Source organism: Dermacentor silvarum, chromosome 7 (assembly GCF_013339745.2).
Source record: "Dermacentor silvarum isolate Dsil-2018 chromosome 7, BIME_Dsil_1.4, whole genome shotgun sequence".
NCBI classification, from domain to species: domain Eukaryota; kingdom Metazoa; phylum Arthropoda; class Arachnida; order Ixodida; family Ixodidae; genus Dermacentor; species Dermacentor silvarum.
Genome location: NC_051160.1, coordinates 25,511,964 through 25,525,826, shown reverse-complemented (window position 1 = coordinate 25,525,826; position 13,863 = coordinate 25,511,964). Strand labels below are relative to the sequence as shown.

Sequence of the window (13,863 nt, the reverse complement as noted above, 5' to 3'; positions counted from 1 at the left end):
GAGCCACATCCGACAGTATTTAGGCGCATTAAGGAATAGCATGATTCGGCACAGGAGGATTGCAAGAAAATCAGCAGGTCACTGCTTCTCAGTATGCGTTCCCTTTCTGTCCTAATATAGTAAGAAGCTCGCAAAGACTGAAGCATGACGGCACCGGAAAGTAACATCATGCATGCAGGTTTGAATTGGCTGCGTAGACAATGCTTAGTGCGAATATAACGTTTTAGAAATCATGGTTAGCAATGGGCGGATTTCTTCACGCGTTTGGTCATGGCTGAAAGCCCCCGTGCATGTCGCTTCCTAGACGTGTCGCGCACGTCTAATACCAGACTTTAATTGAATGATTGAATTCAACAGCAGCGCTGAAAATGGCAACTTTGGCTCCTCTTTTTTCGGTTGCACTAGTTGCGTGTGCACCGTTTCGAGGCGATAGGCAGGTGTTGCACGTGCTCCTATTGTTTGCAAATTTTACCGCGCCGGTGTGACATTGGTGGTTTTGCGCACTAAAGAAAAAGTATCAGCAGTGCGGCGCAAAGTAGCTTGCGAGGGAATCGAAAATGCTGCTTCATTCTTTGCGAGCGTGCAGCAGTTCTTAGCATCGAGCAGCAGTTATTGGCATCACCTTTGTAGAACATTCTACAACAGTTCTCCTTAAATCTTTTTCTTTACCATGTCACTGCTTCGAGAACGCAAGAGTGCAGAGTGTGCGCGCGCATTATACACCTGCCATTAATAACACGCACACAAAAAAAGCTGCAGATTCAACGAGTTCGAATCTACATACAGCGCCGCTTTCTGTGCGTGCATAGAGTCGAAGCACGAGTTTGAGTGCTCCCATAGTTTAGAGCGGCAAGATGTTCACATCTCGCTTGGCAATCCGGGCCCCCACCTACAAAGCAGACGGCGCGGGCAAACAGCCCAATAAGGCAACACCACCTAGATAGCACAAGGCCTGCACTCCAATCTATGACGTCATGCTACGGCTCGACTGCCATAGAATCTAATGGGGATGCTCCTGCGTAAGCAACACTAATTTTGACGTCATCGCTTTCGTCACGCCAGCCTTGGCAATGGAAATTTCGGGCCAGCTAGCATCACGTCATAGATCGGAGTGCGTAGGCCTGTGCTATCTAGGTGGTGTTGACTGAGCAGGCCGCCAAACGCGAGACGCGTGCTTTATCCCGATCGCAGGGCGTCCTAACGTTTTTCTGGTTCCTTTTATTGCAATAGCAATTATATGGACACTCCAAGCGCAGTTCTGCCGTGGTCGTCGCCGTCGCCGTGATGTTCCGTATAAAGTCCAAATATGATAACATCGTCCCCGCGGGCCGTACGCTGCATGTGCGAGTGAAAGCTTGCGACGGTCAGCCGACGATCGCGGCTCAATCTCTCGCGCGGGAGGAAGGCGGGGAGGGAGCCTGCCGTCGACTTTCGCCCGCGAAGCGCGGTGGGAAGCAACGGAAAGGGGGGGGGTGCGTTCTGCACCGGCGGCAGCCGCTTACAGCGCGGCCGCACGGACGCCGTATCTTGAAAGCGATATGCGATGTCGACAAAGTTGGCGGAGTGCCGGTAGCTTCGTATGCACTGTGCTTTCGATGTTTACTTTGCGTTCTAGCGAAAGACAGCACGAAGGTCAATTCGCTCGCTGCTTCTGCAGCGCTTGCTCACTCCAGCGTTTTGACAGCAAGTTCCCGCGGTCATCGATTGAGATGTGTTCACGTGTACCTGTGCGTGCGTGACACCGGGCTTGTTAATTTAGTTAGTAAGCGCATGTTTACAACTTTATGCGGCCGATACAACTACTATCCTTACTTCGTATAACTGTCTACTAATTTGCTATCGCAATCGATGCTTCGCCTTTCGGGTGAAACTGCGACCTTTTTGTTTCTTGGCCCCGCACGACCGCCGCTGCCGCGTATGGATTTAGGAATGGATGCTTTGAGCGTCCCCTTTGAAACAGGGCGGTGGGTTGCGCCACAGAAATCTTGATCTGATTTCGCCTAAGGCCCTATCTATACTAAAAAAAGCACTCTAAGAATTCCCAGCATCAAACGTTCTCAACCACTATTGGGAATATTGTTTTTCTACGCTTCCGTTGTTTGTGGTCTCCCTACTTTTCTGCTACCAAACCTCCAATCGCATGTTGCTAATCTCTATTGCGAACAACTTCACTTTTACCCTGCTATCTCTGAGCCCAAGCGCTTCGAGGCCAGAGGAGCCTAAACCGACAGTTGGGTAGATATCCAGTAAAACATGTTCCATCGTCTCCCTAGCTTTGCCGCAGCAAGCACAGGCTTCTTCTTCGTGGGTGCATCTCTATCTGTAACTACGCGCTCTAAGGCATCCTGATCTCGCTTCAAAACGTGAACAGCTTCCCTTTCAATTATCATAAATTGTTTCTTTCTTAATCTTCTTTCTTGTTCTCAAGTATAGTTACTCACACCGGATTTATTTTCCATTGCTGCAACGCATGAGATTGTCTCAGCATCTCTGACTTTGCGTATGACGTTCTTCGTTATGTTACTTATTATACCGGTCGCATACTTGCTGGTAACCTTCCTAGTTCTTTTCGTCCACGGTGAGCCAATGTTTCTCCTGTACAAATACCAGAACACTCTCGCAACCCATTTACTTTCTTACACATTCCTCACTCGTTCTTCAAAATCATTTTTACTCTGAGCTTCCCTCACTTCAAAACTATTTCTGCCCATATCATCCTATACAGCTTCATTTTTAGTATTCCCGTGAGCGGCCAATGCGAGGCGTCCTAATGACCTTTGGTTGCTATCGAGTCCCGATTGCACCCTTCCTTTCGAGCAGACAACCGAATTTCGGATGCGTGGAGGCGAGCGCTATCTGGTGGTGGTGCAAGGAACCCCGTGGCGGTGACGTCGGGCGTGCGCGTCCTCCGCTGTGATTGGTTGGCCTGTTCGAGAACAGCGTCGCCGGAACACCGACGGTCATGAAACCCGCCGAGGTTCACAAAGAAAATCTACGCCTTTTTATTTTTTTTTAAAAAAGGTGCCCCGATATTTGAAAGTTTGTAAAATACACTCCGCTTGCTTGTTCATGGTTGTGCATGGCTACACTCGAAAGGGAAAAATTGGCATCCACCCGAATATAGCACGAAGCAGCAAAGGAAACTCGTACGAGTTTCTGAGAAAGAATGCTTAGCAGTTGAGAAAAAATTTGTCCTGGTCCGGGGATGACACTTGCTCCACCTTGCGATACTTGCTCCAACTCAAGATACTTCCTGCACCTTGCGAGATTTCGAAGAACTGATTTACCATGGCTACACTCACGGAAAAAAAATATCGATGACAGATAAAGCTCTGGTACTTGGTACGGCAGGATGAAGTGCCGACTAGAAATTGACACCTGTTTTTCAGTTTCTATTAAGGAGAACCTTGTATATGTACGCCACAGAACGCCTCAATATAATGTGTTCTGCGTCGGCATTCCAAAAAGAACGTGAAAAACATATACAGTGCTATCAGATGAGAGCCGTTAAAAGAGGCTTACCTGATTTGGCAAGAGAGAGAGAGAGAAAGGGGACAGGCAGGCAGGTTAACCGGAGGTGAGTCTCCGGTTTGCTACCCTCTTTTGTTAACAACTGTGACAGTGGCCCGGTGATGACAACACGACGGTGTCAGACGACTAAAAGACGACGATTACTACAGCACGAAGGCTCACATGTGGAAGACTCGGTGTCTAATCATCAATGGAAACAGATCCCGTGGAGGCTCCTGTCAAGAAAACATTATTTACTTGTATTCTTGTTGCCTTTCTCTCTTTTACGTTTCGCAAGCGCGGTTTTGTTTTTGCGTGTGTTTGACTTCGATGTCTCATCTTTTTTTGATGTTATAGTTCAGCGGAAATCCGCTAGGTGGAGATAAGTAATTAAAGGGAAACTGAGACATCCACCCAAATGTAGCAATTTGCTACAATGGAAACCCAACCGGGTTCCTCGAAAGAAAGCCTCGCAGTTGAAGAAAAATTCGTCCTGGTCCGGGACTCGAACCCGGGACCACCGCCTTTCTGGGGCAGCCGCTCTACCATCTGAGCTAACCAGTTCGAGTCCCGGACCAGGACGAATTTTTCTTCAACTGCGAGGCTTTCTTTCGAGGAACCCGGTTGGGTTTCCATTGTAGCAAATTGCTACATTTGGGTGGATGTCTCAGTTTCCCTTTAATTACTTATCTCCACCTAGCGGATTTCCGCTGAACTATAACATCAAACACTTGCCTTTGCTTCGAGTTGTCCACAAATTTGACTTCGCCCTGCCATCTGCTAGCCGCCTGGTTAGCTCAGATGGTAGAGCGGCTGCCCCGGAAAGGCGATGGTCCCGGGTTCGAGTCCCGGACCAGGACGAATTTTTCTTCAACTGCGAGGCTTTCTTTCGAGGAACCCGGTTGGGTTTCCATTGTAGCAAATTGCTACATTTGGGTGGATGTCTCAGTTTCCCTTTAATTTAACTCATCTTTTTTCGTATGGTACTTCCAAACCATTGAGAGTGCTATTCTCTTTCTTGTTTAGATTAAAGCTAGTGAATATCTGTGAAATGCGCGTGAAATTTTTCTGAACACTTGAAGAAGGTTATACGTTATACGATTACGAATATGCGATATATTCTATTTTCTTGTGCCTTTCGGCTTATGAAACTGAGTGCCCCTCTTTTGGATGTAAACTGCTAAATTGCTTAAACGTTTCACGGTACCTATCATAACTCTTCGTTCATTTAACCATTTAGCGCTGGGGAGCAACCGGCGACATACCTTACCTATAGTGACATACTCGTGCCTTACTTATGCCTAATTAACATTCCCATTATTAAATAAATAAATAATCATAATTAACGTGGTGAGGGTACGACCTACAAATGCAACGAAAGCTGCACGAAGTATACCTTCAATGCGAAGGCTCTTGCCCGGTGTAAACAACGATATCTTCATTTAAATACTTGTCACGTTCAAGAAAGCAAGCTGGAAAATACGAAAGCAATTTTCGTCTAGGGCCTCCAAGCTTTTACATCACTATAGTGATGTAAGTGCAGACTTGAGCTCCAACAGAAGCAGGCTACCGAGATCATTACATTGTCGTCATTCCATTTTCATCAGGAAGTCGTGTTCGTTCCACCTGTCGTCAGTCCATTGTTGTCATACCATTGTCTCCGCGGTTGTGCAGTCGTCGTAGTCACACACGCTCGTATTATGCACGATACAGCACATCTGAGCAGTCTTACATAGCTGAGCTATCACTTGAACTAGACAATTACTTACAGTATAGGTTTCCCTCAATGTAAAGCGAAGCTTTCATTTCCTTTCCCCCAGCTCTACGGGTGCTGGCGGCGCGATGAGCCGATGCCGGTGGCTTTCTTGCGCTTCCTGGACCGCACAGCAGGACGGGTCACAGGGAGGGGTCCTTTACTGCACGTTCCATAAAGGCGCTCGTCTTCCTACACGGACGCTGCCAGAGGAGCTCTCCAACGGGCCTTATTTGCATTACCAATTCCTATGTTCGATTAACTGGTTACCAATGCTTTCTTCAAAATGCCATAATTAGTACCCACTTCAGTGTACTACTTAAATTTCATAAAGAATACGTAATCATTGCATAAGTATTATTGAAGGCATATCAACTTCGCTGTCATCATGATGCCTGCATCTATTTCGAAATATTCATCCCCCAAATGCACTAAAAAATGCATTGGTGTTAGTTACTTCCGCCGGGGTGCTAGGGAGGTATTTAGAAGACCACCAGCTAAACGACAAATTATATCGTAACGTATTGTGAGAGGAACGCTCCTGATGAACAACGGCTTGGACGAGTGGTATGACAGGGGACGCAGACTCAAAAGCTCGGGACCACATGGAAGCAGGAAACATGGCCTCAATTTCGCGCCGGATAGTCTTTGTCACGTGCTCCGCTGTTGGCAGCACCTGCGGTGCAGGTACGCCCCCGCACAACGATTTCGCTGTCGTGTTGAGCAGTCGCACGAACTGATGGGCAATGCGTCGGCTTTTGGCGTTCTCAAAACGCTTGCACTCACGTACGATGGAGTCGACTGTGTTGCAGTCCTTGCAGATGAGCAGATTGAATGCATCTTCTGCTATCCCTTTTAAAACATGTCCCACTTTTTCTGAATCCGCCATGTTGTCTTTCGCTTTGCGACAAAGGTACGTCCTGTCTATCGGAAAGGTAGAACTCCGTAGATACTTGGGCTCGTGATGGCAGAGCCTTCTTTGCCGCAGCTGCACGACCAATGGCCTTTCTAAACAAACTGTGCATGTTTTACTTGTAGAAATCCCAATTTCTGATTTCAGCTTCATGATTCCCGGACCAGACCTTTGCTGCTCCTTGAAAGTAAAATATAACGTTCGCCAGCATGACCATATGTCCCACCGAGTTGTTTTTACTTGCACGCTCGTAAACAGCCAACCAGTTTTCCCAAATCGACGTCATCGGTTCTAGAAATCGTGCCTGGATCTCTTTGCTTGCGCAAGGACAACAGTTCACTTTGCCAGCGCTGAGGAAGAGGCCGCCTCTTCTGCCATTGTGGAAAAATCCAAGCAATGGCCGCTGCGGAGCTTAGTTGCAACGAGTTCTTACCCCGCGCATCCACCAAAATGTGAGCTATAGATAACGAGTAGGCAAAACTATATTTACAAAATGTATACAAAGGAGCCACAGCCAAGATGGCAGAATAACAACAACCACGAACGGGCTCTTTCGATCGTCATCTTGGTCGTTCTGCTGGGCGCCTTCTTCAGAATGCGGGAATGGCCTGCCACAATATGATATGCTCTAACCATTAGGCTACGGTCGCACGATTTCTTCCTGTCAGACGACTGGTGCGTACCATCATGCCATATAGCACGAAGAAGAGCACCAGCGCACGCGCCAGTTTTCAATCTTCCCGTGCGTCTCGAGCAGCATCATGCAGAGTCTGCCACCTTCGAGATCGGGCCACATTTCCCAGTCCTTCACTACGCTACTTTACCGCCATCGGGATCAGCTCAGGTCGTAATGAAACGGTTGTAACGTTTCTTCACCGGAATAAACACAAAACTGTGGTCTTGCCGTCGCCATAATGCTGCTGGCGTCGTCTTGGTTCAGTCGTCAGGATTGCTTTACAATTGCTCGCTTTATGCACAATTTACACACAATCGCTTGTTTTCCACAAACATGCTGCTCCATCTGGTAGCCTATTGAAGAACCCCAAACGATGTTGGATAGCCAACTTCCTGCAAGAAATGCTTCGCATAGCATTGATTTCCGCAGTGCGTGGGGTCTGCATGCGTTTTATTTAGTTTCTTCAGTGTACTTAGGTGTATGATTTTTTGACAGGGTTGGTGATGTGGGCTTGTTGGTACATCTAATAAATGTGGTTGAGCGCAGGGAATCAAAAGAAGGCACATTGGAGACACAGGCGCTTCCCTGTGCTTGCAACCACCTCTAGTTTCTTTTTCATAGAAGACGTTTCCTGCGGTGTTTGTAGATTTTGTTCGTAGAAATATTCATAGGTACAAGGCAAACACTTGCGTGCTAACTGCAAAACATGGCGCCATGTACACTAGAAATATGATTCCGTGCAATTAGATAAGTGGTGTTGGGATTGAGACAAATGCCGAGAAACACGTGAGGCCAGTTGTACAGTGAACCACGTGCATGAAAGCGGCATGCTTCGTGGGCGCCGTGAAGGAATACGACCGATCCTCGGATCAGCCCGTTGGTGCCGTTGTGTGGCGGCGGAGGAGAGCCATTCTAGCCTTCTTTCTTGTCTTACTTATAGGTGCGGGAGGAAGACCCAGCAGTTTCGACTGTCTCGCAATACATTTGGCGTATTCCCCAGCTAATCTCCTCCCTTCTTCGCACCTATATGACGCACTCTTCATTGCTGAATGTGCGCTGACGTACGGGCAGGGCTGCCGAAAAAAAAAATTAATGTAAAGCTTGCGCATGTGAATTGGAAACTTGTAGTTCATGTGTCACGACTTGTGAGCTACTCGTGAGAACATGTGAGTGAGTGCTTTTGTATTGCGGTGACATTATTCTTCTCAGAGTTTTTTCCGCTTTTGATTGCAATATCTCATTACGTACATTTATTAGAAATAATAATTAAAAAGCGATTTGCGCCCAAGAAAGAATGGTGCGCGTTGGCTATAGACTGCTACCATCGTGGAACACTGCGGCGATTGCAGAAGTTGCCTGTGTCACCAAATTGTGTCAGCTTGATAACCCAAAATAACACAAAAAAGAAGAAAAAAAAACGCGATTGCTAAAAGAAAGCACTTCGTATACCCACCGTAGAAAACAGTGACGAACCTACGAGCATAGGCCGATGGTGCGTGGTTACGGTAAGTAAAACTCTGAAATCGTTGGGTTACCGCACATTATCGACAGAGCACGTCGTCGAGATGACATTTTGCGCAGCGAAATGCGATGGTCAAATAACTGAAGAAAACCTCTTGTATCCAAGCAGTTCAGTGAACCTTTATTGCAGTTTAGCAACGAGCTGGGGGGGGGGGGGATCCTGTCGACTATTCTGCTAGCGCTTTCTTGCAATTCCTTCTGAGAACACATTTGCCGTTGCTTGCGCGACAGAACCACCTCCTGCACCAACACTTGGCAACGAGGTCCTTGCGACATGCTGCGGGTGTCCCAGAGGGCCGCCTTCCTGCTAAGTATTGGCTGCACGTGCACTCGCCACAGTTGCTCGAACTGCGCCAGAATACCTCGCCTGGGATACGGCACTTGCGTTGAAACATGGACCCTGAAAGAAAGTGAAGCGGATACGTCATACAGGGTGCGTACGTAAGAAAACGCCGTATCCGACATTGCCACAATCTGCGGGTAGACGTGAACTGGTGTGCTAGCGAAAACTGGTCGGTGCACCGGAAACGGGGAAAGTCGTTTTAGATGCGAAGCATCTTATGGTCGGGGCTATGTCACTTCCTCCCTCCGCCGTGCGGCGTCGTCGACACCCCCTACTGCGCATGCGCATCCTCCTCCCCCTCCTCTCCTCTCCTTGTCTCATCTCAACTCCTCCCTCCTCTCCTTGTCTCATCTCCTCTCCTCTCGGCATTCCTCCTCTCCTCTCCGACGCTCCTTTCCTCTCCGGATTGCGCAACGAATGGCAACACCTGCGGCTCCGCGCGCGATAATGCGAAGCAGCTTAGGTTAGAGACGCGACGGTAGGCGCCCCAGAGGCACCGGCAACAGTCACCGACGCCGCGCGCGTTCAGTGCGAACGCGGGCAAAACGCCGACGGCGTCGACAACAGTTCTGCGCGTTGCTGGTGCTGCTGCATGTTCAAGTTTATACAGCTGATAAAACTACCTTGAGTCAACCCCACGGCTGCTTCGCATACTACTCAGGGTTCCCCTACGGGAAGATGGTGTAATTTTTTTTTTGGAATTAGCGCTGAGTGCTGGCACAGCGCTCGAATTTAAACGCGTTCAGTAAAGCGCTTCTGTAAGTGGGACCGTTTGATTTTTTAGAGCAGCCGTAGAAGAGAGACTGATCTGATAACCATGATGGACATGGTTCTGTGTTCAATATTTATAAGTGGAATTGTCAAATAGGTGCAATCAGTGTTTACAATAACGTCTAAACACCGTCCATCTTCCTCACATGCATCCCGATTTACCTGTAGTGGTAAGTCCGAAGCATCTTATCCATGAGTAAATTTACCTACGACACAAAGGGCTGCACGCAATACGCAGTAAGTCTTCGAAGGGCGAGTTGTGGAGTGACGGAGTCGCACGTGTGTGAAACTATTCACAATTTTTGCTTTACAACTTTCTTTACAGCCGTGAACGTACTTCCACCTGCGTGATATAGATATTATTAGATATAGATATAAAATTAGATATTAACCACCAGGTATATTACCCGTGGATATTATGCTCCGTAAAAACCACCACAGGTGTCGTAGTGAATGATTCAACTAATGAAATACAGCGCCGTAGTCATTATAATTGCTCTCGGCTACGCATAAATAGCAACAGTCGTATGAAGTTTATTATTTACCAATTATAATTCCGTAATTATTACTTTGTAACCCATGGGGCAATTGCAGAGCTGAAGCCAACCCGAGGTGAAGGTCGTGTGCGTTCAACATAAATATTGAGACTGCAACCACTTTCGAGATAATTGTTGCTAGTATCTCTCTTTAAACACAGTGGCGTTCCACATTATTTTGCCCCTCAGTGCTTGACATTTCACACAAAGACCACTAGGTGAAATGCAACGTATTTCGTCGCAAGTTTGCGAGGATTACGTCGAGACAGCCAGGTGTTGGTATCAATATACTCCTTAGCGAACAGATCTCGAGCAGTAACTGGTTTCAATTCCACAAACGCAGCATGTTGCCTGCAGTCGTTTAATCAGGAGTCAAGTACGGCACATCAGGTCACTAAAGATGTAGTTAGTGATTAGCGATAATGATTTGAGTTCTTTGGTCAAAATAACTTGTTTCTGAAGAAAGCGTTGTATACGACCGCATTACATGTTTCGCTCAGTTCGGGGCCCACGTCACAAAAAGGATAAAACAATCGGTGTATAAAGGGACTGTTGCGCTTCCCTGCTTTCCTTGAAGACGGAAATTGTTGAGCGTAAGCATCGCAAATTTTTTGCGTCGCTCTGGCAAAGTGGGCGTCTGCCTTGCCCAGCCGCGCCCCTGAACCTTTCTCAGAAACGGCCGCCGTTGCGATCTAAGTGTTATTTGCTCGATTCAAGAGGCTGATGTTCTCCTTAAGCCCAGTCCTCTTGTAGGTCGGCCTATACCAGAATGTGAGCTGAATAGCTGCTGTGCATCAAGTTAGCAAATGTCGGCACGGCAGGTAAAGGTTGCTTCACCGCTGCTCCCGATTATGCGGAATTTACTCTCGGCTCGCGTTTTGGTAGACCTGACCACTATTGCAAAACAATATCTTTACATGGCAAGAATTCAGAAAAGGAAAAAAGAAAGACAGAGAGACAGGGGCTACACCTCCTTACAGAATGTTTATTCCTAAGCAAACCATGCTACATATATGCAGTGCAAACACGTGATAACAAAGAGCTACGAAGACCATCAGTGGCAAGAACCTAGCAATTTCATTTCGGCATCAAATAAAGAAACTGAGGCTTGGCTGACACACTCCTGACCATAGATCAGTACGCGAGATGCTTCTAGCAGTTCCCGCGCGCTTAGTGTAAGGAAACAGATTTGGCTGACGGAATATTGAGCATTGATTCCAATGTGAAATGCTTCTTACAGTTCCCCCCGCAGTCTTATCTTTACTTGTGCCCAGGATCCCCACATGAAAAAAAAGCGTGGTTCATAGAAGTTCACAGAGGTCATACGTTGCCTGTATGCTCTTTCGTCCCGGAACTTTATTCCCTTAATTCTTGCCCTACAAAAGCCATATCTTACATTGAGCAGTAACTCGGCCAAGAGGAACTTATCTCGCTGAGCAGTGCAGAAGACTTCATCACAGGTGTGTGGAAGGCACTGTCTTCCACACTGTTTTTCCAGCGCCATTACAGGCTTGGAGTGGGGGGGAATTGTAGCGTAGATTGTGCTATCTGCTCGACAGCAACCATTCGTGCAGGAAGCATTGCTGGTCACGTCTTCGCGGCGTAAAGCAGAGATTTGAGCAGTGTTTCCTTTTAGGGACGAAGCTCCTTATGGCGGCACCCGTTCCGTCCCCGTCGTAGTAGTAGTAGTACAGTGTACCCTTCTAGTACACTGTAGTAGTAGTAGTGTGTAACCAGTCTGAGAAAAATTAAAACAAAAATTCCGAAGTTGTGTCCGTAGCGCGGAATCGAACCAGGGACCCCTCGCTTCCGAGCGCGCGGCGTTAGCCCACTACGCCACGAAGTGGACATGGACAAACGCACCACGATGGCTATAAATACCCAACATTAACGAAAGGCCGCGTTTCTAGCGCGTTTCTAAAGCGTTTGTGCTAGCGCGTTACGGCCCGTGTAAGAAGCTGGTGTAAGACGCTGTGGCCTCTCCACCTTACCTTCAACGCGTTTCGAACGCGCTGCCCAAAGATGATGATGATAAGTGGTTCTTGAGGGAAAGGTTGGCGCTATCTTCTGCAGCCCTTGAGGGAGCACGGCTCCAGAAGATAGCGCCAACCTTTCCCTCAAGAACCACTTATCATCATCATCTTTGGGCAGCGCGTTCGAAACGCGTTGAAGGTAAGGTGGAGAGGCCACAGCGTCTTACACCAGCTTCTTACACGGGCCGTAACGCGCTAGCACAAACGCTTTAGAAACGCGCTAGAAACGCGGCCTTTCGTTAATGTTGGGTATTTATAGCCATCGTGGTGCGTTTGTCCATGTCCACTTCGTGGCGTAGTGGGCTAACGCCGCGCGCTCGGAAGCGAGGGGTCCCTGGTTCGATTCCGCGCTACGGACACAACTTCGGAATTTTTGTTTTAATTTTTCTCAGACTGGTTACACACTACTACTACTACAGTGTACTAGAAGAGTACACTGTACTACTACTACTACGACGGGGACGGAACGGGTGCCGCCATAAGGAGCTTCGTCCCTAAAAGGAAACACTGCTCAAATCTCTGCTTTACGCCGCGAAGACGTGACCAGCAATGCTTCCTGCACGAATGGTTGCTGTCGAGCAGATAGCACACTCTACGCTACAATCCCCCCCCCCCCCCCCTCCCCACTCCAAGCCTGTAATGGCGCTGGAAAAACAGTGTGGAAGACAGTGCCTTCCACACACCTGTGATGAAGTCTTCTGCACTGCTCAGCGAGATAAGTTCCTCTTGGCCGAGTTACTGCTCAATGTAAGATATGGCTTTTTAGGGCAAGAATTAAGGGAATAAAGTTCCGGGACGAAAGAGCATACAGGCAACCTATGACCTCTGTGAATCTCTGTGAACCACGCTTTTTTTCATGTGGGGATCCTGGGCACAAGTAAAGATAAGACTGCGGGGGGAACTGTAAGAAGCATTTCACATTGCGGTGGCAAGTAAAGTTCAAGTCGAGGAGCGTTTATGAATACGGGGGGTATACTCTCTCAGCAGTCATGTGATGGCGTCGGCAAACGCGGTGCACGTTCCGGCATGTGTAAATGGCTGCGTAAGACGCTGTGGCCGCTCCCCCTTACTAGAGAGTACTGCACGTTTCTAACGCGTTTGTGCTAGCGTCCCCTTAAGCGGGAGATCCGATGATTCCCTCCGGAGCTTCGCCCACTCATCATCATTCACCTCGTGGATCTGCTGTCATTTTTTTTTAAAACAAGAGGCAGCTGCACTCACCGAAAGTACCATTCCAAGCCGGTTGTGATGCGTTCCAGCCACCGTATGGACGGCCGCCGAAGCCTACAAAACATTATAGGTCACATTTGTAACACCCGGCGCGCTTATAAAGAATTGTCTTTAGAGTGGTGGGTAAATTCAGTGTGTCAACAGTAAGACTGCTATGTTAAGTTCTATGATAATATTTATCGACTCGAATACGACCATCATAACACGGTTGTTGGCCCTGGAGTGTGTGGGTGTACAGGCACCCTTTCTTTAAGTTTATCCGCCACAGTGGCTCATTGGTGAAGGCTTGGGCTAGTTGGTTATTCATAATTAAAAGCCCGTACAGCGTGAAGGGCGAGGGCTAGGAGAAGCAGAAAAATGAAAAGGCAAAAGGCACGAATCGTACAAATAGCGAATAGCAACATCAAGTACAGGGCCATGAAGCTTAACAACACAATGATATATAAAGTTGTTTACGCACTTGAAACACAGCCAGGTTGTCAAAAGCTTGTAAGTTATTTTTGAAGTTCGCAGAAGTTTGATGACGTTAAGGTTTAAGCTATTAGACGGTCTTATATTAGGAGACATAAGCCGCTTG

At 47.7% G+C, this 13,863-nt stretch overlaps 1 protein-coding gene across 33 annotated transcripts in view; it reads right to left on the bottom strand.

Annotated features, from left to right (window-relative positions):
• Positions 1 to 8,482: 8,482 nt before the first annotated feature.
• Positions 8,483 to 13,863, bottom strand: part of LOC119457755 (uncharacterized) — an 81,581-nt gene continuing 76,200 nt past the window's right edge. For all 33 annotated transcript variants that reach the window (XM_049670408.1, XM_049670409.1, XM_049670416.1 and 30 more), the window contains 2 exons: positions 13,278 to 13,340; positions 8,483 to 8,773 (listed from right to left, as the gene is read on the bottom strand). In XM_049670408.1, the coding sequence (XP_049526365.1) occupies positions 8,541 to 8,773; positions 13,278 to 13,340 (296 nt within the window). In that variant the 3' untranslated portion in view covers positions 8,483 to 8,540. The remainder of the gene's footprint in view (positions 8,774 to 13,277; positions 13,341 to 13,863) is intronic.